The following is a 26,581-nucleotide window of genomic DNA, read 5'->3' on the forward strand; positions in this document are numbered from 1 at the left end:
GTGGTTTAACCCACAGCCCCACCCGCGTCCCTTTCTAAATGGCTGTAGAGATAGTTAAAAGCCAAAGGCCTGGTTTTTGCCTGGTGCCTAAAGAGGTGCAATGACGGTCGCTGGGGAGAGCATTCCTCAAGAAGGGGGTCACCACAGAAAAGGCCAGTTCTTGTGTTGCCACGGGGGGGGGGTGCACACAAAGAAGAGCCTCAGATGACAATTGCAGGATCCAGGTTGATTCCTGTGGGGCAGGGGCTCCATGGTGGTGGTGGGGAAATCCTGGCATTTAATTGTTTTCAAAATGCACCTGCTAGTCGTATGTAGCTATTTCCTCAGCTGAAGAGGAAAAGGCAGGGAAAACAGCAGCAACTGCCCACCTCCGCCGGGTGCCATCTGTCCACAGAGGAGTCAGTTGGGGAGCAAAGTTGTCCAACATGCAACAGACTTTGCACCTGGCTGTGCAGGACTGAGATTGTCCTACAGGCTGGAGGTTTCCTCACTTCTGCTCTGCGGTGTGGCTGCGTCTTACACGGGGGTTTGGCTCCCAGGGTTCCACGTATATGTGGAAGACTAGCAACCGCTCGCACGAGATCTAGTGGGAACTTGGATGGCCCTAGGGCAGGCATGGCCAAACTCGGCCCTCCAGCTGTTTTGGGACTACAACTCCCATCATCCCTAGCTAACAGGACCAGGGGTCAGGGATGATGGGGATTGCAGTCCCAAAACAGCTGGTGGGCCGAGTTTGGCCATGCCTGCCCTAGGAGATCTTGCCAGCAGAATGGCAAGTAGTCAGAATGCCACCACACACACACAAACACACATGGGAGGATCCAGCAGATTTCAGGGACCCCCAAGGCCATCACCATGAGGGTCCCTGAAATCCTAGCTGGTTTCACAAGCCATTGATCACATCCTCCCAAGCTCATTTTCAAAGTCTGAAGAGTTGTTGCAGAGAGAACAGGGTGCCAAATCTGCCCCGTTTGCGTAGTGTGGCTGTCCCTTACCTCGCTGTTGTAGATAGCATAGACCAGGAATATGTAGAGACCCTGTAGGAAGACAGAGGGAAGAATCCATGCCAGGGACCTGGAAACAGCTGCTGGGTCAGCATCTTTGCCTTGTTAGCCCCCCAAACAGACATACAGGGAAGGCCAAACGATGTCTCTCTCCCAACCAAGGGGCAGAACTGTCCCTTTCACAAAGAGACGGGCAATTGCCAGCCCTTGGCCTGATTTCATGCGACCATTGGCTTAATTCATCCAGGGGGAAAGGAGGACAAAGAAAAGAGAAAGTGTGGGGTAGACAAAGTGAGAGAAAGGGTCCCATCCATTTTTTATTCCTGGTAACTGAGACAAACTGAGGCAAGACTCTGAAGTTAGAACACAGGTGTGTGTGTGTGTGTGTGTGTGTGAGAGAGAGAGAGAGAGAGAGAGAGAGAGAGAGAGAGAGAGAGAGAGCCCCCACACCAGCCCCCTTCTAAGGCAGCATACAGCAAAAATTAACTTTGGACCAACACGGCCTCAATCCCTAGCCAGATTTTTGTTTCCCTCAGTCCCCCCCCCCCGCCCACATCCTGAAGAAGAAGAGCTCTGGTGGACTCAGAAGCTTGCCTCACTATTTTGTGACATTTTGCCTGGTCATAATGAAGGGCCTTTGGGCATTTTTCAAAATAAAAGTGGCACCGCATGCACAAGCCTAGCCTTCCTCTTCCTCCTCTCTGGACATCTGGCGTTTTCCGCTCCAGAGCTGGCACTACTCACAACAAGGAGCGGTTCAAACAAATACAATACGAATGAATTAACTGTGCGTTGTGAGAAATGACCCATCCTTTTGTCTGTTTCTTTCTGAGAGAGGAAGCCGCCTCAGAAGTCTCGGATGATGAACCTTCAGAAACACAACTGCCGGCCAAGAGTTTTCCTAGTGCATCCCTCCCCCTCCCCGCTGCCCCCCCAACGTAAACAACATCCTGCTCTCGAGTCCCTGAGCTTGGCACTGGGTCGGGAGAACAGTCTCCTCTCATAATTACTACACCCTCCTGCTGTGCTCCTCTGATGCTTTGCCCCCTGCTTTGGTGTCTTATCAGGAGAGAATCACTTCCTGTGTTCCTTCAGCTATCAGGAAGCGTTGCAGCTGATGCACTAATTGTGGCCGGCATCTGTGCAACAAGCCCACTCCTCCACAGGCTGGGGCAGGAGCGCTGCACACTCTGGCACTGATATAACCTTCGTTGATGATGAAGGGCGGCTGCTCATCCTCAGAAGAAACACTCCCGTCCCTCTTATTGGCATCGGCACTCGGAGCAGAGCAGCTTGGGGGAGGAAGGTATGGTCCTTTGAATGTCCGCTTGTCTTGTTTCATGCAAGCAATTACTTCTCTGAATAAAGCGCAATTTGTGTGATGGACACCTCCTTCCTAGCCTTTCACAGGAGATTCCCAAATTACTTTTCCTGCTGCTCTGGAGGGTAGGCCCTTAACCAATGGATCCAAATGACGAGAATGGGAATTCCAACTAAACTTTCTGGCAGTTATGAGACAGTAGAACCAGACAGAAGAGAAGGAAAAGACCCTGGTGTTGGGAAAGATGGAGGGCACAAGGAGAAGGGGGCGGCAGAGGACGAGATGGTGGGACAGTATTCTTGAAGCTACCAGCTTGAGTTTGACCAAACTGCGGGAGGCAGTGGAAGACAGGAGGGCCTGGCGTGCTCTGGTCCAGGGGGTCACGCAGAGGCGGACACGATTAAACGACTAAACAACAACAACAAGAACCAGACTCCCTCAGAAGGACTCTCCTCCCTTGGATGTTTTCTTGGGCACCCATCCGTTAGGGACACTGCAGTTGTGATTTCCACGTTGAATAAGGTTGGGCTTGTGATGGAAATGGCAGGGTCCCTTCCAACTCTACGGTTCTGTGATTCTGTAATTCTACTCTGATTCACGTATCTAGTCGTATTTTGACTAGAAAGGGGTCCCTTCAAATGGGCAGGTGTGCTAGGGAGCCCCTATAGAAGGGTGGGAGGGAGGAGGGAGGGGAGGGGAGGGGAGGGAAGGGAGAGAGAGACTTTGGAGGGAAGGAAACATTGTTTTCTCAATAATAAATAATAAATTAATAATTTTTTATTTATATCCCGCCCTCCCCAGCCGAAGCTGGGCTCAGAGCGGCTAACAACAATAAAATAATACATTCTAAAATCATTTCATTATAAAATTAATTCAAATCTAATCAATACAGGTCACTCACTGCTTGCTTGAGGGTTATGTTCTGGGGACTGAGTGTAAAGCCAGAGTGAGGTCTAGTCAGAACCACCCTTGCAACCTCCCCCCGCATGAGTGACCTTACCTCTCTGAAGCTGTGAGCCAAGCGGTCCTTGCCCCCAAAGCAAGGCAGAGGTTGGAAGCTCTCCTCCTTGCTTACTGGGCTCTGGGAATTCCTCACATGGAATTGCCCGCTAAGCAAGGCACAGAGCTTAAAAGGTTTCCCCACGCCACAGAAAGAGCTTTTAAACTCTCAGACTTCCATGCGCTTAATTTGCGTGATTTGCAACTGGCCAGTTGGCTAGCGCATAAAGTTGAAATCACACAAGTTTTAATTAGCCAAAGTTGTGAGTTACCTGTGTGAATTGAACCATTGCTGAAAGAAGCTCTTGCTGGATGGAGGAGAAGCAGCCGCTGAGCAAGAGGGAGAGATTTCAGCCGTGGCAAAACACCAGGAAGCTGGTATGGTCAGGGCCTCCCCTGCTGCACAGTGCTGGATATTGCAAGGCCAGCTCTGGGCAGAATGTTCAAAGAGAGAACGATTGAAGCTCAAGCTGGCCTTTTGAAGGTCTTCCTCCCTGATGGTGAGGCACTCTGCATGTGCTCAAAGGCATCTTTGCCGTCACAAGGTGCAGCCTCCAGCATGGGCAACGGATCCCCGTGTCTGTGTGTGTTCACGCACATACACACGTGCCAGAGAGATATTTTGCAGGGAAGGTCTGCCTTCCTAGGCAGCTTACCTGGAGGGAGTTCAGCACAATGAAGATGTAGGCCCACGTGATACTGACGTGCACAAGAACACCACACACCCAGGTCAGTCCCAGGACTGGCAGAAGCACCAGCACTGGCTTGGCCGTTGCCCTGGAAGAGGACAAAGGGGGTTGTGGGGTTGGGGTGGGAGGCAAGAGGGAAAGCAGGGAGTCAACTCATCTGTAGCCAAAGTCAGCGCCAGGGGAGCAAGTCTTTGCCGGTGATGATTACTGTGATTACTAAGTCTCAACACAGGTCTCAAAAACAAGTCATGTCAGATGACTCCCATTTCTTTTTTGATAGAGTTTGCAGATGACACCAAATTTGGATAGGTAACTAATGCCACAGAAGACAGAATTCAAAATGACCGTAACAGGTTGGAGAACTGGGCCCAAGCTAACAGAATGAATATCAGTAGGGACAAATGTCAGGTTCTGCACTTGCAACAATAGAGGCACAACACGTAGGCTAATAGTAGAAAATATACAATAGAATATCATTCAAATTATAGGAGTCAGCCAAAGTTCATATGTACAATATAACAGAGTGGTAATGAGGACCGTCAAGCCGTGTGTTCAGAACAGATGTCTAACAACAACAACAACAACAACAACAATTTATTATTTATGCCCCGCCCATCTGGCTGGGCTTCCCCAGCCACTCTGGGCGGCTTCCAACAAAACATTAAAATACAATAACCTATTAAACATTAAAAGCTTCCCTAAACAGGGCTGCCTTCAGATGTCTTCTAAAAATTTGGTAGTTGTTTTTCTCTTTGACATCTGGTGGGAGGGTGTTCCATAGGGCACGTGCCACTACCAAGAAGGCCCTCTGCCTGGTTCCCTGTAACTTGGCTTCTCACAGTGAGGGAACCGCCAGAAGGCTCTCAGAACTGGACCTCAGTGTCCGGGCTGGATGATGGGGGTGGAGACGCTCCTTCAGGTATACTGGACCGAGGCCGTTTAGGGCTTTCAAGGTCAGCACCAGCACTTTGAATTGTGCCTGGACACGTACTGGGAGCCAATGTAGGTCTTTCAAGACCGGTGTTATATGGTCTTGGTGGCCGCTCCCAGTCACCAGTCTAGCTGCCACATTCTGGATTAGTTGTAGTTTCCAGGTCACCTTCAAAGGTAGCCCCATGTCGAGCGCATTGCCGTCTAAGGACAGTTTCACAATAGTCTTTCAAAAGTTTCAACGGAAGACATCTCAAAAGCCTCAAAAGGACAGAGTCTCCGGAATGATACTACTGTTTCGTAATAGTCTTCATCAGTTGGAAATAAGATACAATTCATACAACCGATGAATGAATGAACTAAGCTACCTGCATACACGTTGTAAAATAAAGCAGAATATACAAAACAGAATAAATAAAGTTACATACCCGATATTCTTCAACAGAATATGTAAGAAAGATTCATGCTAAGGTTCGGTGCTCACTAGATAGTGTAGCTGCTGATACTTGATACACAATTGCACAGGACATATGGAGCAAGTCACAGGTGTTCCCAATAACGATATACTTAAAGGAACAGTATGGCATATATAGCATGCAGAAACAAAGTAGACCCATGAAAAACAAATATACAGAGGAATAGTATTAAATGAGCTTTTGTTAAATGAGTACAAAATGAACTTTTGAAACCTTTGAGAGGTCTTCTGTTGAAACTTTTGAAAGACTATTGTGAGACTGTCCTTAGACATCTGTCTTGAACACACGGCTTGACGGTCCTCGTTACCACTCTGTTATATTGTACATATGAGCTTTGATTGGCTGACTCCTATAATCTGAATGATATCATTGTTCTATTATATATTTTCTACTAACCATTAGCCTAGGTATTGTGTTTGTACTGTTGTGCTTGGTTCTTATTGCAACACAGGGGTTTGTTTTAGGTTCCGCACTTAGGCAGATGCACAAATATAAGATGAGGGACACCTGGCTGACTAGCAGGACATGGGAAAAGGATCTAGGGATCTTGGTGGACCACAAGCTCAACATGAGTCCACCGGGTGATGCAGCAGCAAAAAAAGGCAAATGCATCAACAGAAGTCGAGTGTCCAGATCAAGGGAAATCATAGTCCAATTATAGGCACCACAATTTAAGAAGGACGTTGACAAGTTGGAAGGTGTGCAGAGGTGGGCAACCAAGATGATCAAGGGTCTGGAAACCAAGGCTTATAAGGAACCCTTGAAGGAGCTGGGTCTGTGTAGCCTGGAAAAGAGGAGGCTGAGAGGAGACATGATGGCCATCTTCAAATATCTCAAGGGTTGTCAGGTGGAAGAGGGAGCAAGCGTGTTTTCTCCTACTCTGGAGGGTAGGACTCAAACCAATGGCTTCAAGCTGTGCAAGCTGGTCTATTGGGGCAAATGGGGCCCCACCAACCTCAGCCTGTCTTCTTACTTATAACTCGCCAGGGGGTGACCCTGCCTGTCATTCACTCTGCCTTCATCTCCTTGTCCTCCTCTCTACTAATCCCAATGGGCATCAGCTGCTATTGCACATTCCTGCCTTGCAGGGGGTTGGAATGGATGATCCTCAGGATCCCTTCCAACTCTAAAGGTAAAGGTAAAGGGACCCCTGACCACTAGGTCCAGTTGTGACCGACTCTGGGGTTGCAGCGCTCATCTCCCTTTATTGGCCGAGGGAGCCGGCGTACAGCTTCCGGGTCATGTGGCCAGCAGGACTAATCCGCTTCTGGCGAACCAGAGTAGCGCACGGAAACGCCATTTACCTTCCCGCCAGACCAGTACCTATTTATCTACTTGCACTTGGAATTGCTTTCGAACTGCTAGGTGGGCAGGAGCAGGGACCGAGCAACGGGAGTTCACTCTGTCGTGGGGATTCAAACCGCCGACCTTCTGATCGGCAAGTCCTAGGCTCTGTGGTTTAACCCACAGCTCCACCCGCGTCCCTCCAACTCTACAACTCTACAATTGACTTCTATGGCCATGTTCACACTAAAGCACTAGGATACCAATTTAAACCATTGTGGCTTCCCCCAGAGAATCCTGGGAGATGCACTTGATGTTGTGAACCACCCTGTGGCCTTCAGGTGAAGGGCAGTGTACAAATATTGCAACACTTTAAATCGATGATGGGAATGTGGCCTCTGATTCTGTTTTATTGTTTAAAGTATTTATATCCCACCTTTTCCTCAAAGTTGCTCAAGGTTGTGTACATGGTTCTCCCCTCCTCACAACCCTGTGAGGTAGGCTGGGCTGAGAGGCAGCGACTGGCTTCCAAGGACACCCAGTGAGCTTCTTGGCCAGGCATGGATTTGAACCCTGGCCTCCCCGGTCCTAGTCTGACCCTCCAAGCACCACTGGCTCTCACACTTCTCCCCCCTAGCAAATGGCATTCAGACAGATGTCCTTTTCCTTCTCTGGTGCTCTTCTCTGGAGGGGGCGGGGGCAGCCCCCAGGGGCCTCCGGGACTCACCAGATCTGGATGCCAATCTGCTTTTCCAAGCTGCTGTTGGGGGTCAGCATCCTTGACCGCCGGCGTGCACTGGAGACTGTCACCATCACCACTCGGAAAAGCACAAAGGTGTTCACCTGCAAAGGAGAGGGGCGAGAGGGTCAGGGACTGGACCTGAAACAGCAGCCAGAGGCTTTAAGAGGTGGCAGTTGTGGAGGGGGAAGATTTCCCAGAATCCTCCTCTCGGGGAACACGGGAACACTGCCCCCCCCCCCAGGATATTGTTGTGTAAATCAGAATTATCTCCCACACACATGGAAAGTAAACGCACCCTGTGGTCTGCAGAGTTCTTCTTTGTCTTGTGAAGGCGCCGAGTCTGAAAACCACCGAATCCCAACATTTGCTCACACGCACCCAGTCCTGCTCTTAACAGAGAAATCTGAGGGCTCCCTTGGACAAAAAACAAGGACACCAGCCAGGAATACCAGAGCAAAACAGCAGCCAGTAGGCTTGGTCTTGATTGAAGACTGTCGCGACAGGACTCCCACCTGCCACAAGGTGGAACAAGATGGAAGCCCCGAACAAAAGAGAACCCAAACTTTGATTAGCTGCTAATCTCCATGTTACATCCCCCCCAAACTACATCACTCATACATCACGGTTACATCATGAAAGGGGAACCATGGGGCAGGGTCGAGGATGCTCAGATTCCTGGCACCAGACCTCCCCTTTCATGATGTAATCGTGATGTAGTTTGGGGGGAAAGTAACATGGGGATTAGCAACTAATAAAAGTTTTGGGTTCTCTTTTGTTGGGGGCTTCCATCTTGTTCCACCTGGTGGCAGGTGGGAGTCCTGTCGCGACAGACTTCAATCAAGACCAAGCCTACTGGCTGCTGTTTCGCTCTGGGATTCCTGGCTGGTATCCTTGTTTTTTGTCCAAGGGAGCCCTCAGATTTCTCCGTTAACACTGCCACACATGGTAGCAAGAACCTTTTGCATTGCAAACCCCGCCAATGAAAGGAGGAGGGCTTACCGTCAGAACACACTTACCGTCAGGACGAAGAGAACCGGCCCCACAAAAGCCCAGATGATATCCGTCTGCACGTTCAGCCAGCAATGGTTCTCTGCCACGTACTTGTTGAACGACGTGGCCAGGGTCACACCAACAATAACCACAGGAAGCCCTGAAGAGGCAAGCAGGGAAGGACGGTGAACTGCCAACTTTCCTTCTGCATACCACCTGCCCTGGGGCAACTGAGGGGTTCTTAAGCTGTTGGGCCCAAGGCTTGGGGTGGGACCTGGGGGCCTTATCCAGTTGGCCAGTCTCAGGAGACCTCCTAAGAGCCCATTTTTCTTTGCTTCTCAGCAGGACACAGGGGCCCCCTCCACGCATCCTTTCTATTGTGCATTCATGACAATTTGTGCTCATGGTGGTATCTCGGCAGGGCAGTTACACATGTGTCCCAGTTTACCAGGGACTGTCCTGGAATTATAGAAGCTGTCCTAGTTTCTGAATTGATGCTGGAATGTCCCACTTTTCCTTTTTCCTCCCCTTCACGTCTCAGAGAACAATTCAAAGTGGTGTGGGAGGGCAGGTGGGTGCTAATTATACTGAAAATAAAATCATAGAATCATAGAATCATAGAATCATAGAGTTGGAAGAGACCACAAGGGCCATCGAGTCCAACCCCCTGCCAAGCAGGAAACACCATCAGAGCACTCCTGACATATGGTTGTCAAGCCTCTGCTTAAAGACCTCCAAAGAAGGAGACTCCACCACACTCCTTGGCAGCAAATTCCACTGTCGAACAGCTCTTACTGTCAGGAAGTTCTTCCTAATGTTTAGGTGGAATCTTCTTTCTTGTAGTTTGGATCCATTGCTCCGTGTCCGCTTCTCTGGAGCAGCAGAAAACAACCTTTCTCCCTCCTCTATGTGACATCCTTTTATATATTGGAACATGGCTATCATATCACCCCTTAACCTCCTCTTCTCCAGGCTAAACATGCCCAGCTCCCTTAGCCGTTCCTCATAAGGCATCGTTTCCAGGCCTTTGACCATTTTGGTTGCCCTCCTCTGGACACGTTCCAGTTTGTCAGTGTCCTTCTTGAACTGTGGTGCCCAGAACTGGACACAGTACTCCAGGTGAGGTCTGACCAGAGCAGAGTACAGTGGCACCAAATACCTGCACCAAATGAAGGAAATGGTGAGGCCGGCATACGAAGCACTTCCTATAATCTTGACGGAAAATGTAATAAATCCACTTTGAATTATTTAATTGCAATGCTTCAGCAGCCAGCCATTTATTAGGAAATGTGTGGAGTGTTGATTCCATTATTGTAGATGACCTACTCAGAAAGAAGTCCCACTGTATTCAATGGAACTTACTCCCAGGTAATTGGGTAAAGACTTAGACTGCAATCCTAAGCATTTTTACTCAGAACTAAGTCCCACTGAGTTCAACAGGATTTATTTGCTGGTATGTTCTGGATAATTCTCCCAGTTTCCATTATCGTTATCGTTATCATTATCATCATCATCTTTCCCCCTCAAGGGAGCTTATAGGCTAAAATTTATTTCATTCTATTAATCTGTGGAAAGTGTTGTAAATGATCCCTGCCCTCGCACATTTTTCTTACAACAATCCTGCAAGGTAGGTTCAGTGGAGAGGTTGTAACTGGCTCAAGGTGACCCATGTTGGTGCGCGCGTGATGTCTATACATGCAGTGCGAGAAACTTCCTGATATAGAAGACGATGTCCCTGTTTTCATCAGAGAAAATGCTTGAGGGGATGCAAAAGCTTTTGGACTATAGCTCTGCTCCATGGTTATACTGCCTCATTTCTGAATCAGCGCAGACTCCCTTATCCCCCTGCTGAAATCCTTTTCATACTATGATTAGAGTTGGAGGGCAACTGGTTGAGCCCTCTTCTGCAACGCGATAGGGCAAGAATGCCCCTCAGGATGGCCGTACAGTGGTGCCTCGGTTCACGAACTTAATTTGTTCCGGAACTCCGTTCTTAAACCGAAACTGTTCTTAAACCAAGGCGTGCTTTCCAGGGCTGTCTTAAGCATATGTGGCACCGGGGTGCAAAGATCCACCTGGCGCGCCCCCCCCCCGATTGCCCAGTTCCAGGCGCGCAGGAGGGGGGAGCCGGCCGGCTGACTCAGCGTCTCGCTGGCTTGGTTGCCCCCAAACTTGCAGCACAGAGCCGTCTGCAGCAGAAGAGCGCACCACGGCGCTCTGACTGATGGGCGGGCTCTTCCCCAGACTCGACTCTCGGGCCCTGGACTCTCGGCCTGGTGCCCGGGTGCCCCACACCCCTAGTGCCCATGGGTAAGACGGCCCTGGTGCTTTCCCTAATGAGGCCTCCCACTGCCGGTGCCCTTCCACCATTCGGATTCCATTCTTAGACTGAGGTAAAGTTCTCAAACCAGGACACCATTCCAGTTTTGCGGAGTTCATAAACCAAATCATTCTTAAACCGGACTGTTCTTAAACCGAGGTACCACTGTAATGTGGTCACACTGGAAAGCATTGCAAAACTACTAATAAAGTGTGGCAATGTGTGTAAAACAATTGCTAATGCATTGTTATGGCATCAACAGCATTTTTCAGAATACCCCCACAAGACCCCCAAAGTTTGGAGGGCCTTCCCAGCTGCTTCCGGTTCAAATAAAGCTTCTTTCAGGTCAACCTGAGGACCCAATGGACAGGTCTTAAAGGTCTTTAGTGTTTCACCTTTGTCCTTCCCTCTTTCAGCTATGAACAGTCACCTAGGACTGGCCCAAAACACATAGGGGCAAAAATGGACGAGTTGCCCCCCCATCACCCCAGAACCTGATCCAAATAAAGAAGCAGTTGGATCTCATTTCACCTATGGAAATTATGTGAAAGCCATCTTATTTGAAGGGCTGACACAAGGAAGATGCAGGGAACCTTGCTTTTTCTCTGCTTTGGAAGATGAGACCTGAAACAATCGATTCCAATGGCAAAAAGAAGATTCCTTATGTTCAAAGGAAGAGCCTTCTGGCAGTAAGAGCTGCTAGGCAGTGGAACGGACTCCCTTGGGAAGTGATGGGCTCTCCTTGGTTAGAGGTTTCCACACAGAGGTTGGGTGGCCACCTGTCAGGGACGCTTGAGCTGAGATACCTGCATTGCAGGGTCCCTTACAACTCAGATTCCGTGAGAAAAGAGAAGCAGACTGGCTTAGGCGGAGCAGGAGAGGCAGAGGGGACACCTGAGGAGCTCTGGGCGAATACCTGAGGAACTGCCCCTGCTGCCTGAGGCAGTCGCCTGAGCCATTTGGGTAGCTCCTGGCAACTAATCACCCAACGGCCACGGTCACAGATCCACCTCACCGTACAGTGGTTAAGATGGGAACAGGGTTTGTCTAAACTGGATTGAGCCATCCGTAGGAGTATGGCTTTCAAAAGACGGAGGAGGCGGAGAATCAGAAGTCGACTTGGCTGCCTGCCCCCTCTTTCCCTCCCTGCCTCATCACCACTGGGACACAGACCCCATCCAGTCACGTAGTAGAACCGCATCCGCCGGTCCTCGCTCATGTTCACAGCCACCACTTTGCTCCACAGGAGAAGACCTTCCACCAGCATCCAGGCGAAGGCAGCCATGAAGAAGAGGTGCAGGAAGGCTGTGACGGCAAAGCACACTCCCTGGGGAGAGGAAGGGAAGGAAGGGCAGGAGGCCGTGGGAGGCGAGGGCGAGGGGCCAGGGATCCCTTGGCAGGAACAGGTCTCTGTCCCGCTGGCAAAGGCGGTCCCCCATGAGGTCTCTCCCAGCTGCCTGCCCTTCCTACCTGGTTGGTTTTGGCCAATTCGCTGAACATGAGCAAGGCCTCCGCAGCTGCCAGCGCGAATATCAGGTTCTTGTGCACTGTGGTCCTCTCGCTCTTGGGGACACTGGAGGGAGGGAGGATGGGGAGATGGGAGTCAAGAAACAAAGTAATGAAATCCCCTCTATACAAGATTGGATCCAAAAGCTGACAGAATATGCCGAATTAGATGGTCTATCAGAAAAAATAAAGAATAAATCAAAACAGGAATTTGTTCCAAAATGGGAGGTTTTCAAAGAATATCTGAAAAATAAATATAGTAGTTTAAATTCTGTTGCAGCATTCGAGGAACTTCAGTAATAGTTGCAAGGTAGATATAAGAAATTAGATATATTAAGAAAAAGTTTAATTATGATAAAAGTGTGTATTGGCAATAAGTAATATGAAATCGAAATATGGACTAGACAGGAGGTTGGGTCTTTAGTGTTAAGACCAATATATGTTTTATTGTTTGCTAAGAAAATTATGTGTCTATGGTTATTCCTGTGTGTAATTTGGTATTTGTGTTTTTTTCTTTTTTCTTGCTGTATCAATAATTTTTTTTAAAAAAAGAAACAAAGTTGGGAGTGCAACGCCCCCCCCCTTTTTTGACTGTTCAAATTTTTAAAAATTACCAAAGTTTTTTCACACTACAAGAACAGCAACGAAAGCTACAAACAGAATACGTATAATATGGAGACTTCTCGTAGAGGCAGTTATTAACCCCCCACCCCCACCTACAGAGGGTAGCAGCCCCCTCCCATCTGGGACCTCTCCTTTTCCCTCCCTGCCTCTCACCCTGGAGAACCAACACTTCTGGGAGTGCCATTCCGGATACCCAGGTCCCCTGCTGGTCAAGTCCCATCACACCCTGCAGCCCCCCCCCCCCCAAATGACCATGCACTCTGCTGGCTGGGGCTGGTGAGAGTCCCTGCAATGCCTGACCCCTAGGGTGGAGCCACAGTCAGGAACGACTCATGCCAAGTACTCAAGCAAGAACAGGGAGCGCTTTGCACCCCGTCATAAGGAACAAAGCATGCCTGCAGGATCAGGTCCATGATGGTCCACGTAGCCCGGATTCCTGTTCTCACAGTGGCCAAACAGCCCTTTCCCCTCCTGGTGTTTCCGGCAACTAGCATTCAGAAGCCTTGTTGTCTCCAGCTGTGGAGCTGGAGCAGGGCCATCCTGGCTAGGAGCCATCAATAGCCTTCCTCCTTCTCCTCCTCCTCCATCTCCATTAATTTGTCCGGTCCTTTGGAACTCAGTACCACAGGAGGCAGGGATGGCCTCCAAATGGGATGGCTTTGAAAGAGGATGAGACAAATTCATGGAGGAATAGTGGGCGGACTAGGGATGGGACCACATAACACCGGTCTTGAAAGACCTACACTGGCTCCCAGTACGTTTCCGAACACAATTCAAAGTGTTGGTGCTGACCTTTGAAGCCCTAAACAGCCTCGGCCCAGTAGACCTGAAGGAGCGTCTCCACCCCCATCGTTCTGCCCGGACACTGAGGTCCAGCGCCAAGGGCCTTCTGGCGGTTCCCTCATTACGAGAAGCAAAGCTACAGGGAACCAGACAGAGGGCCTTCTTGGTGGTGGCACCCGCCCTGTGGAACGCCCTCCCTTCAGATGTGAAGGAAATAAGCAGCTATCCTAGCTTTAAAAGACATCTGAAGGCAGCCCTGTTTAGGGAAGTTTTTAATATTTAATGCTGTATTGTTTTTAATACTTGATTGGAAGCCGCCCAGAGTGGCTGGGGAGACCCAGCCAGATGGGCGGGGTATAAATAAATTATTATTATTATTATTATTATTATTATTATTATTATTATTATTACTATTATTACTCTGCTCTGTCTCCACAGTTGGAGGCAGGAATCTGGGGCAGGGACTGGCAGGGCACTGATGAGTGTGCACTGGGGGAAGGAGGCTTGGAGTCGGACTCAGGAGAGGGGGGCAGTGGTTTGTGGGAGCCTGTGGCAGGCAGGAATCAGAGGCAGAGGCAGCTTCAAAGCTGGAGGAAGAGGCAGGCCGGGCAAGTGAACCACCAGGCGCCTCCCCGGCACTTGGTCTCCCAAACCAGGAAGGGGCTGAAGAGGGAAGAGCAGAGGCATCTTCCATGCAGGTGTAGCCTCTGGCTACCTGCACACAGCCCACTGGGGAAAGGTGCGTATGGGGGGGGGAGGGGGTTCCTGGCTGCTGCAAGTGCTTCCTAGAGCACAGACCTGGGGCAGCTGCCTAGATCTTAGATTGGTGTGGGGGGGTATCCAAGATAGCACAAGAAGGTTCTTGTGCTCGGATTTTGCTTGTGGGGTCTCCCTCTGGCATCTGGGGGGGGGGCACTGTGAGAACAGGATACTGGACTAGATGGGCTCCCATTGGCCTGATCCAACAGAGCGTCACGATGTTCTTCTGTAAGGAAATCGCCCCCATCCTACACCCGTGTTGCTTCTGGAGACGTGGCCCTGATCCAGCCTTACCCAACTGCCAGGAAGAGGACGAAGGTGACGATCAGGGCACAGAACGAGACACCGCAGCCGACAAAGGTCAAGGTCTTCAGGGTTGACTCCTCCTCTGCACTCCTCTGCTCAAACATACAGGAACAACTTGCTAAGCAGGGTCAGCTCTACTGTTAGGCAAAGTGAGGCAGCTGCCTCAGTTGGTGGGTGTTGGGGTAGGTGCAACCCCTGGCTATTCCACCCAAGCCCCTCCCCAGCCATTCCCTTTTACTGGTGGATAGAGCTGGGTAGGCCACACAGGATGTCCTGCAAACCACCCCCACCCGCCCTCAAAAAGCCCACTTGACTGAGATGTGGTGGACTGCCCCATTATTATTATTATTATTATTATTATTATTATTATTATTATTATTCCTCCTCCTAGTACTACTACCATTTATTACCCATTCATCACCCCAAAGTCCCAGGGCAGGTTACTACAACTAAAGCACAACATTGAAATCAATTTAAAACAACTTGAAAGTGTTGGAAAAAAGCAAATGTATTTCCTTCTCTTGAGCTTCTATTTCATGCATGTGTTGCTTCAAACCACATGAGGACGCTGTTTGCCTAGCAATCTATCCAACACTTGCTTGGGGCCTCTATAAGTTAACTGCACCACTAAAAGCTGAAGCATTTTGTGTTCTCTCGTCCAACATGTTGAGACAAGATATTTGGTACTTCTCTCTTTTATCCTACTCATTCTGTTAATAGCTCCTGCATGAATAAAGCCTTTGAACTCCAGAAACAGTAAGTGGTTATTTCAATCTAATTTACCCGGGCTGCAAGCTCTCCTAACAAAAATTACAGAAATTACATGGGTCCAAATATATACACCTCAAGTGTCAAAAGCCAAGGTAAAGAGATGTGTCTTCAGTATTCGAGTAAAGCTGTATAATGAAGGTGCCAGACACACCTCTGTGGCGAAAGAGTTATCCAGCTGACAGTGCAAACCTGTGGCTTTTGTATGTGGGGTGGAGAAAGAGGCACCACATTGCCATTCATTGCAGGCAGAAAAAACATTTTGGGATGGCACTAAGGCCTGTTCCTCCGCCCCCCAACCTGCCCGCCCCCTGGCTCCCTTAAGCAAAGGGTTCAGTCTCTCTCACCTGCACTTCGTAGACCTGCAGCAGCACTGCAAAGTTGGTGGTGTGGTTACAAGAGCAGGTGGTGAATTCCAGGTGGGAGGTGATAACAGAGCAGCCTGCAGTGGACCAGCCTCCTCCTCTTCCTCCTTTGGGGCTAGCAGGGCATGAAAGGAGAGAGAGGGGGAGAAGCCCAACAGGGACCGAAGGACAAACAATTCAAAGTGTTGGTGCTGACCTTGAAAGCCCTAAACAGCCTTGGTCCAGTATACCTGAAGGAGTGTCTCCACCCCCATCATTCTGCCGGACACTGAGGTCCAGCGCCGAGGGCCTTCTGGCGGTCCCTCCCTGCGAGAAGCCAAGTTACAGGGAACCAGGCAGAGGGCCTTCTCAGCAGTGGCACCCGCCCTGTGGAACGCCCTCCCATCAGATGTCAAGGAAATAAACAACTACATGACTTTTAGAAGACATCTGAAGGCAGCCCTGTTTAGGGAAGCTTTTCATGTTTGATGCATTACGGTATTTTAATATTTTGCTGGAAGCCGCCCAGAGTGGCTGGAGAAACCCAGCCAGATGGGCGGGGTATGAATAAATTATTATTATTATTATTATTATTATTATTATTATTATTATTATTATCTCCAAGTCCAGCAGCACCCAATGAGGGGAGTCAGCAGCAAACAGCTGTTGAAACCAGAGAGAAGCACAGAGCTTTGGTTGCCCCAGACAGGCTTGCTGATAAACAGGGGGCTCTTAGCCAAACCAGAGTGCTCCCCCCACCCCCACCCCCACCAACCACCCCCAAGGGTTGAAGCAGTGAGATTACTTAGAGGGGTATTAGGAGGAGAGGGGGCAGCAGAGGTGGGCATTGGAGGTGCAAAGGACTCATCAGACCTCACTGGATCTAGCTCATCAATTTTGTTGAATTAGAATTGTAGTATTGGAAGGGACCCTGAAGGTCATGTTTAGGGAAGCTTTTAATAGGTTATTGTATTTTAGTGTTCTGTTGGAAGCCGCCCAGAGTGGCTGGGGAAACCCAGCCAGATGGGCAGCATGTAAATAAATCATCATCATCATCATCATCTAGCCCAATGCCCCTCCAACACAAGAATGAAAGTAAACAGTTTTGATTGGATTTTGAATAAACGTGCAATTATTTGCTGCTGCTTTGAATTTTATCGTGTTGTCATCCTCCTTAGTGGGCGGAGCAAACCGCTATTCTAAATAATGGTTTTGACAGGGAAGCCGGAACCAGCGGTCAGTTTGTGGAACCCTGGAAAGGTTTGGGAAGAACTGGGCCAATGAACTGCAGACCTGGGTGTCCAGGAAGCCCAGTCCCAGCCACCATGGCCGGAAGAAGGAACAAGAAGCCCCCTCAGCAGCCCCCTCAGCCGAAGGAACATGAGAAGAAGCTGCCCTATGCTGAGTCAGAGTATTGATCCACCCAGCTCTGCCCTGCCAACTCTGGCAGGCAGCAGCCCTCCAGGATTTCAGGCAGGGGGGTCTCACCCAGTCCCACCTGGAAATGCCAGGAATTGGACCAGGGACCTTCTAAATGCAGAGCAGTTGCTTTTTCGGGGAGCCATGGTGTCTCCCTTAAAAACAAAGCAAGGTGCCAGTCCTCACCGCCGCGCTTGAGTTTAATGAAACATGTCACCCCCTCCTCGCCTTGAGTCCCAAGTGCTGCCACGTTTCCAAATGAGCACAAAGGTTCTGGACCTAAGAAGGATCCCCTTTGGTGAAGGCCAGCCCCCCTCCCCTGGAGTTTTTGGCAAAGCCCCGCCATCTGCTCCTTGATGACCCAGACAAGGAAACAACATCCCACGTCAGACCATATTTACGGTGCACTGAGCATCCTGCATTCCTTGCGGGCCATAATTCTCCAAGCAACTCTCCTCTGTCGCAGGCTGGAGGCATAATTCAGTGGGGCCTCCAGGGAAAGGTCACTCATTTGCAAATAACTTTGCAGAAGGGAGCCTCCCTCCGCAACAAAAGGCTCCTCGTAGCAGGTTGGGGTGTTAAGAATAAACACATAACAGTCTTATCAATCTCAGGCAAGGGAGTGAATTGGCTGACTGACTGAACACAGGAGGCATAAGGGTCTCCCATTTTTCAGGCACACTTGGAAATGTAAGCAACTGCCATGGGAACAAATAAATACCCATTTCACAGGGGGGGAAACTGACATTGCACAGAACACCCTCAAAGCAGCAGGTAAAGCATGGCAACATCTTCCCATCAACACACATTCAAATAAATAAGTCAATAAAAACCCAATTTGAAAAGGGAGGGGGGAAAACTCAGCGGGGCAGGGGGTGTTGGCAGGCACCAAGGCAGGGATGAGTGAACCATTCAGTGTCAGTTTCTCATTTTTCCATCAGTGAGTTCCTTTCTCCACACTTCCACATGACTTTGCAATTTCTTTTTATTTAGAAAAAGTCCTCATGAGAAATCATCAGCCATTTTAGTGCAAATTTCTCTTGACATACACATTTGTGTATGCAATTCTGGCTGGCAAATCCATTTTTGCAAAACTACTTTCTCTAATACAACGCATGTTTGTATATTATTTTCACTAATATGGGCATTTTTATTCACACTTTTAACCCAAGTATATGTATTTATTTTATTACTTGCTTTGCAAAAAATTGTGAAAGGTATGGATTTCAAACAGCAGCTGAGTTTTTGCTTGCATCTTGTTTCAGAAACTGCTAATCAGGTATGTCTGCCTCTGACTATGAACCGTGTCAAATTTCTTCCCCATCTGAGGGTGTCCAGAGGTGCCATGCTGTGGACCCCAGAACCAGAGATTTTACAGCAGAGCTTCCCAAACTTTTCATGTTGGTGACTTTTAGACATGCGTCATCATTTCGCGACACAGTAATTCAGTTTTACTAGGAAACCGGAGGTTAAACTAACTCCTTTCCAGCCCTAAGTAGAGAGTATGGAGCATTCGCCTGACACACCTACGCACTGCAGCCGACACACTAATGTGTCACAACAGAGTTTGGAAAGCTCTGTTTTACAGGAAGGAACTATGACCCAGATTTCAGACTTCCGCATGGGAGCTGGGTCTGCTTAGCCTGCAAAAGAGGAGACCGAAAGGAGATGAGAGACTGATCTTCCTCTGACATGCTCTCCCACGGAAGATGTGGCAAGCTTGTTTTCCGCTGCTCTGGAGGGTGGGGCCCAGACCAAGGGATTCAGATGACAAGAAAGGCATTATGACTAGATATTAGGAAGAACTTTCTGACGGGAAGAGCTGTTTGACAGTGGAATGGACTCCCTCCGAAAGAGGTGGACTCTGCTTCATTGGGGTGACAGCAAAGGTTGCAAGGTTTTTAGCTGGGGCAATTAGAATAACATCCACTCTTTGACTATTGATTCAAAATCTGAAAAAGCAGAGACATCACCTTGCCAACAAAGGTCCGTATAGTTAAAGCTCTGGTTTTCCCAGTAGTGATGTATGGAAGTGAGAGCTGGACCATAAAGAAGGCTGATCGCCGAAGAATCGATGCTTTTGAATTCTGGTGCTGGAGGAGACTCTTGAGAGTCCCATGGACTGCAAGAAGATCAAACCTCTCCATTCTGAAGGAAATCAGCCCTGAGTGCTCACTGGAAGGACAGATCCTGAAGCTGAGACTCCAATACTTTGGCCACCTCATGAGAAAAGAAGACTCCCTGGAAAAGACCCTGATGTTGGGAAAGATGGAGGGCGCAAGGAGAAGGGGACGACAGAGGACGAGATGGTGGGACCGTGTTCTCGAAGCTACCAGCATGAGTCTGACCAAACTGCGGGAGGCAGTGGAAGACAGGAGTGTCTGGCGTGCTCTGGTCCAGGGGGTCATGAAGAGTCGGGCACAACTAAACGACTAAACAACAACAACAAATTTGACTTTTGATTCAAAACCCTAAAATGTATTTTATATAGTTGACTTCTTATTTTTATTTTTTGTATATCGTATTGTTGTATTATTGCTATGGCCTATGGCTGATGCAAATAAAGATCCGTTCATTCATTCTACTTCACTGGAGATTTTAAAGCAGAGGTTGGATGGTCATCTGTCAGGGATTCCTTACTTGTGAGTCCTGGATTTCAGGGGCTGGGACTAATGACCCGTGGGGTCCCTTCCAATTCTACAGCTCTGTGCTTCTATGGCCCTCCACCCTACAGACTGCTGCCCTCCCACCCTCAATCTGAGCTTCCATGCCTGCGAAGCTCTTCCTCTCTCCATCGCTCCCTTCGTAATGCAGCCAAGATGGCGGTTCCCCTTTCCTGAGCTACCTACCTTCTGCTGAAGTTCCAGAAGGCGCACACTGGCTCCACAAACTGGTCTGGCAGAGCCTGCGGTGGGACGGAAACAGTGGGAGTCTTGAGCCCTACAGAGAAGCAAGCTCTGGACCAAGCCCCAGAGGGGATCCACTCTAAACAACAGGGTCAACCCCGCCCTCTCGATCACTGCCAGTTCAAACACACCACCACGATCAGCACCAGCTGGGACGTGGCCTGTTACACAAAGGCAGCCACCCTGCAGCTACATGGGCCACTTTGAGGAAGGGGAGCCGGGGCGTGTAGCGGTTAGAGTGCCATGGAGGAAAAGGTGGGGACATAAATGAAATAAATAAATAATAAAAGGGCTCACCACCACCTTGGGATGACCACCAACATGGAGAGCTTTAAAAACGAATTAGACAAGGCTACCCATGGCTACCGACGTGGGTGGCGCTGTGGGTTAAACCACAGAGCCTAGGACTTGCTGATCAGAAGGTCGGCGGTTCAAATCCCCGCAACGGGGTTGAGCTCCCGTTGCTCGGTCCCTGCTCCTGCCAACCAAGCAGTTCGAAAGCACATCAAAGTGCAAGTAGATAAATAGGTACCGCTCCGGCGGGAAGGTAAACGGCATTTCTGTGCACTGCTCTGGTTCTCCAGAAGCGGCTTAGTCATGCTGGCCTCAAGACCCGGAAGCTGTACACCGGCTCCCTCAGCCAATAAAGCGAAATGAGCGCCGCAACCCCAGAGTCGGTCACGACTGGACCTAATGGTCAGGGGCCCCTTTACCTTTACCTTTTTACCCACGGCTATCAATCACAATGGCTATATACTCCTGTTATGGAACCTCTACCTATGGGCCTAATTAGGCTTTATGAGGCATCCTCATTTGGCCCCACCCCCCTGGCCATCTCCCCAACATCGCAGGATGCAAGAGATGCAAACACCAAAAGGGCCGCTCTGAAAATGGAGAATTGGGACTGTGCTCCTAATATTTCCTTTCCAGAGGAAGAACCCTGAACTTTCTTTTACAAGCTGCCAGGCTCAGTCCTGAAGCATTTATTTTATTTATTTTACATTTACAATATATATTATCTTTTCCTGCAGGGAGCTCAATGTGCTGTGCACGGGTCTCCTCCTCCCCCATTTAATACCCACAACCAGTCTGCGCAGCTGGGTAGGCTGAGAGGCAGCAACTGCCCCAAGGTCATACATACCCAGTGAACTTTATTGCAGAGCAGGGATTCGAACCCTGGTCTCCCAGGCCCCAATCCAACGCTCTCTCCATTATACCACACGGGCTCTCACTATGATGCTGGGCAACTGACTGGTGGGCTGTTCTTCCTTCCTACCAAAAGGACCCACAGAGGGAGGGAGAGTCCTGGCTCTAGGCTGCTGGATGGATCCAGTTCCACACCCATGGCCTATGCAGACCAGGGTCAGAAGCGGCACGCTTTGAACATCAGTTGCTGGGGTGCAGCGGTGGAAGGGGGGAATTTCCCCATGCCCTTCTTGGGGGCTTCCCAGAGGTATCAGATTCTGAGAAGCAGGGACTGGGCTCTTTCCCTAATGGACTGTCTCTGACCCTCCATGTCATCCGCAAACATAGGATTGGGGTATGTGCACAAAAACGCATTACTCTTTTTTAAAAAAGTCATATGGTAATTGTCGACCAGGGCCGGCCCTGTCATTAGCCTCCAGCAATTCTTCCTGAAGCCACCGGCTGTGTCTCACAGCCTGGCCTGGCCTTCGCCATCCTAAGCTAGCCTGCTTCTCTGAAGCGTGAGGTCGGACTCTGTTCTCACTCTTTCCCCTGCCGGTCCACTCACCTTCTGGGTGAGGAATGCGAGGAGGGCACAATCGTACCCTTTGCCTCAGGCAGCAAAACATCTTGAACAGCCCTGGTCTGCACCAGTGTCCCTTCGCAGGAACATAGGAAGTTACCAGACCTTTGCTCCACCTGTCTAGCTCAGAGGTTTGTAAGGTGGGCAGTAGCACCCCTGGGGGGCAGTGAGAGGTAAGGGGGCAGCAGGGGGGCCCTCTGAAGGGCTGGTATCACTGGATCAATTCAAGTTCATCCGTTTTGCTGAGTTAATTAAACTTACTAGTTTCAACTGGATTTTGAACAAATGGGAAATCAACACTGTTTGATCTTTTTTTAGTGGGTCATGCAAACTGCTAATCTGAATAATGTGTTTTATAGGGTAGAGTAAGATCACTGGGGATGAGTTGATAAAACCAAGGGGGCAGTGGCCCCCCAAAGTGGGGGAGCCACTTCTCTACACCAACGGACAGAGTTTCAAGCAGAAATCTCTTCCAGCCATACCTGGCTCTGTGGCTGGGGATTGAACCCAGGACCTTCTGCTCTGTCAATGAGCTATGGCTCTTCCACATACTTCATGCCCTTCCACAACCATTGCCTTCTTCTCCCCTGCTCCACATGTTTATCCACAAAGATGCCCATTCGCAGCAGGATTGGACTGCAAAGCCTCACCTGGACCCGGTGCCAGAGGCGGTAACGCACAGCGGTGCTGATTTCCTCATAGTCGCTGACCAGAGAGGAGGAGATGATGGAGGAGCCTGCCTGGGTGCTCAAGTACCTGGGGCAGAAATGGAAAAAGTGTTTGCTTATTTATTTACTAGACACTTTTGTGTTGTTGTTGTTTTGCCAAAGCAACTCAACCACTCACCAACAAACCAACCCACATATATACATTAAAATATGGCAGGGAAGGGCATACATTAAAACATCCCACCCACTCTAAAAGGCATAGGTAAAAGCCAAAGGCCTGGTTTAAAAGGAATGTTTTCGCCTGGCGCTGAAGATATGTAACGATGGCACCACCTCCGCGGGGAGAGCGTTCCACAAGCAGCAGAGGTGCCATGATGACCCTCACTTTTAGACTCCAGGGCCAAATTCATTCTGCTCACCTGAGCTTTCAATAGTCATTCATTTGTATTCGTAGATGTGCTGCGTCCACAGTTCTGCTTACAGTAATTCACGAACACGCATTGCTGTCCTGAGGATTCTTGTAGCAAACTTTTGTTATTTCCTGCTGGGATTTTATACTGAATTTTGTAAAGTGCCCTGAATATTTATTTTACTTTTCTTTTTTTAAGGAAAAAGCCAGGCTGCAGATTCTTAAGATAAACACGGACGAGATTTGTGGCACCTAAACAGGCATGAGCTTCCCTCTGCCTCAGATACAAGAATAAACCTTGAAGGTGCTTTTGCTGCAAAACGAATTGCTAACATATGGAAATCTCTTTGCCTGGGCAGACATGAACTTCTCCTTTGCCAGCCTAGAGCTCGTTTTAATTAATATAAAGAGTGAACGAGCCACAATCACTCTCACACACCTGCCTAGCAGATAAACTATTTCTGCCGTTCCCATGCCCACAGAAGCTCCACCTCCCTATCTGAAATGCAAATGGTGGCAGCGCCACCTTGTGTCCACCCCCCAAAAAAACCAGACAATTAGGTCCTGCAGTTTTCATCTCAAGGCAAAAACTTTGGTGCCCGGGTTTTCACTTTTTGAAACATGGCAACCCTAATATACATCCTTCTTTCCATCATGGAAACATACATCTGGTTCCCAGGTGGTCACCCACCTATATATTGACCAGACCTGGTCCTGCATTTGTTGTTGTTGTTTAGTCGTTTAGTCGTTTAGTCGTGTCCGACTCTTCCTGACCCCCTGGACCAGAGCACGCCAGGCACTCCTGTCTTCCACTGTCTCCTACAGTTTGGTCAGACTCATGTTTGTAGCTTTGAGAACACAGTCCAACCATCTCGTCCTCTGTCGTCCCCTTTTCCTTGTGCCCTCAATCTTTCCCAACATCAGGGTCTTTTCCAGGGAGTCTTCTCTTCTCATGAGGTGGCCAAAGTATTGGAGCCTCAGCTTCAGGATCTGTCCTTCCAGTGAGCACTCAGGGCTGATTTCCTTCAGAATGGAGAGGTTTGATCTTCTTGCAGTCCATGGGACTCTCAAGAGTCTCCTCCAGCACCAGAATTCAAAAGCATCGATTCTTCGGCGATCAGCCGAAGGGAGGAGAAGATTGATGAAGTGGAAGTGCTCAGAAACTTGGGAGGAAATGATCATGTCCTCTTGGGTTTCATGATAGAGAGGCAAGGGAAACTGAGGATAGTCAGACATGCACTCTGGACTTTGAGAAGGCCAATTTTAAAAAGCTTAGGCAGCTACTGGTGAGATCCCACAGTCAGAAATACTCAAAGAGAAGGGAGTCCAAGATGGATGGGAGTTTCCAAAAGGAGAAATATTGAAGACACCCAATTGCAGACAGTTCCAACAAGAAAGAAAAGTGGGAGGCATCTAAGGAAACCACTGTGGCTGCATAAGGAGCTTACAGATGAGCTGAGAGTTAAGAAATGGCAAAAGGGAGAAATCACTTAGGAGGAGTATGGACGAGTAGCCAACAGTTGCAGGGGCAAAGTCAGGCTGGCTAAAGCTCAGAATGAGCTCAGGCTTGCAAGAGAGATCAGAAATAATAAAAAGGGGGTTGGGGGCTATGGCCAAAGCAAGAGGAAGAACAAGCAAGTGGAGGGTCTTCTGCGTGGAGAAGACGGGGAAAGGCTATCGGGCGACAGAGAGAAGGCAGAACTACTCAACACCTACTCTGCCTCTGTCTTCACCCACAAGGAAAGCGATGCCCAACCTGGTGATAACTGAATCAATGATGTATGGAGGGAGCTGCAGTCCAAGATAGGAAAAGAGATGGTAAGGGAACACCTGGCTACTTTAAATGAATTCAGATCTCCAGGGCCTGATGAGCTGCAGGGTACTAAAGGAGCTGGGTGAAAAATAAATCAGGAGGTTGGGTCAGGTAGGAAAGGCCTGAGCTATGACCCAGCTCACCTACCTCCTTCCCCCGTCTGACACGGCTGCATCCTGAAGCACAGCATTGCCACTGGTGAGAAGGCGCTGGAGGGAACTGTAGCCGTACCAGGTGTTGGTCATGGTGATCTGGCGCAGACCTGGGCGGGAATGAATGAATTTTATCATTACGGTCACAGACCAGTTCTGGCTCACTTACAATATCAGAAAAATCATAAAACACAACAGTGAGCGAGATGAATAAACACCCAGCAATAAAAGATAATGGAGAGGATTTAACCCAATAAATTATTTGTCAAAGTTACAAATACCCAAATACAGACGGTCGTTTACCCTCGCTAGATTCCACGTGCTGCCACCTGCCTTATTGCAGGGCAGATTCAAGGGTAAACCGTACGTGGAACGAGTCTGCTCCTGCGGCTTGATGGAGGTAGAAACTGTCTCTCACGTCTTGTTATGCTGCCATTTCTACGGGGATATATGCTCGGTATTTATCACTCCTGTTATGCTAAAATCTCCAAAATGGGTCCAAACTCCAATGTCTAAAACTCCTGGTAGAGGACAAGGATCTAGAGATCACGCTCAGGGTGGCCAAATTTTGTGCGACTGCCATAAAACTTAGGGAACAAGCTGTACTACCAAAATGATTTTTTAAATGACAGTTTTAGGTTATATTTTAGTGATCAAGACCTGGGTGGGAAGTAACAGAAGTTTGTTGTGGCCTGGTTGTGGCAGGGACCAGGCTGCCCGTCATTTATTTCCATCATGTATATTGATTTTTGATTATTTAATTTCTACACCACTTAATATATTAAAAATATCTGTGAGTGATGTACAAAAAACAGGCAACTCAAACAAAATATTACTAAAATACTCAGTTGTTATATTAGTACAAAGACATATAAAGCAATATCAAATTATTTCCCTTATGACATACCCTGTTTGGTGGGATTTCATCTTGCATGCAACAAACACAGACACATAGGGCACACCTCTCCATTGTACAACGTGAAATTTGGTTTTCCTGACAGTCTTAAGTGCCTCACCAACCAAATATTGAGTCTCTCTCAGATATACTGTGCTGCCTTTTTGCACTTCTAGGATTTTTTTTTATTGTTTTGATCTGTTTTATTTACTTCAGTAAAAACCTTTAGAGAAGAAAATCTATAAGCACTGAACAACATCCTAAAAACAAACACCACAGATAATTATCAAGTAACAATTCTATGCTTCAGAGCAAAGCAGAAAACAATGAAATCACCAGCTCTCTCAGCCATCTGTACAAGCCGGGGTTGTGAAAACTTTTTCAATCCCTTGTGGATAACCTTCAGGCACGGTTGCATGATGAGGCCAGAGGCAAAAGTAGGCAGCGCAATTGCACATACAATAAAAACCACATGAAACCATATTTTAAAAGTTAAATCCAGATAGCTACTGTGGGAAGACATATTCTTAACTGCCTGCATAAGCAATAGAAGATAGAAAAGCTTTAAGCACGTGTTCAAAAAGTTGGCACAGAAGGTGCCCGCTGAATCTCTAGTGGCAGAGTGTTCCACAGGACCAGCCCTTGGCACTAAGTGGCTGGTTTCTTGTTGTTGTCAAATGAGCCTCCCCATCTTGGGAAATGACCA

At 48.7% G+C, this 26,581-nt stretch overlaps 1 protein-coding gene across 5 annotated transcripts in view; it reads right to left on the reverse strand.

Annotated features, from left to right (window-relative positions):
• The window catches only part of ADGRD2 (adhesion G protein-coupled receptor D2), a 63,660-nt gene that overhangs the window by 17,090 nt on the left and 19,989 nt on the right, over positions 1-26,581 (reverse strand). For all 5 annotated transcript variants that reach the window (XM_081024532.1, XM_081024535.1, XM_081024534.1 and 2 more), the window contains exons 9-19: positions 24,976-25,090; positions 22,589-22,694; positions 20,114-20,169; positions 15,849-15,981; positions 14,722-14,825; positions 12,226-12,328; positions 11,929-12,082; positions 8,462-8,595; positions 7,431-7,546; positions 3,981-4,101; positions 996-1,037 (exon numbers count right to left, since the gene is read on the reverse strand). In XM_081024532.1, the coding sequence (XP_080880658.1) occupies positions 996-1,037; positions 3,981-4,101; positions 7,431-7,546; positions 8,462-8,595; positions 11,929-12,082; positions 12,226-12,328; positions 14,722-14,825; positions 15,849-15,981; positions 20,114-20,169; positions 22,589-22,694; positions 24,976-25,090 (1,184 nt within the window). The remainder of the gene's footprint in view (positions 1-995; positions 1,038-3,980; positions 4,102-7,430; positions 7,547-8,461; positions 8,596-11,928; positions 12,083-12,225; positions 12,329-14,721; positions 14,826-15,848; positions 15,982-20,113; positions 20,170-22,588; positions 22,695-24,975; positions 25,091-26,581) is intronic.

The sequence above is a fragment of the Podarcis pityusensis genome, assembly GCF_964106645.2.
Source record: "Podarcis pityusensis genome assembly, contig: HAP1_SCAFFOLD_188, whole genome shotgun sequence".
Classification (NCBI taxonomy): Eukaryota; Metazoa; Chordata; class Lepidosauria; order Squamata; family Lacertidae; genus Podarcis; species Podarcis pityusensis.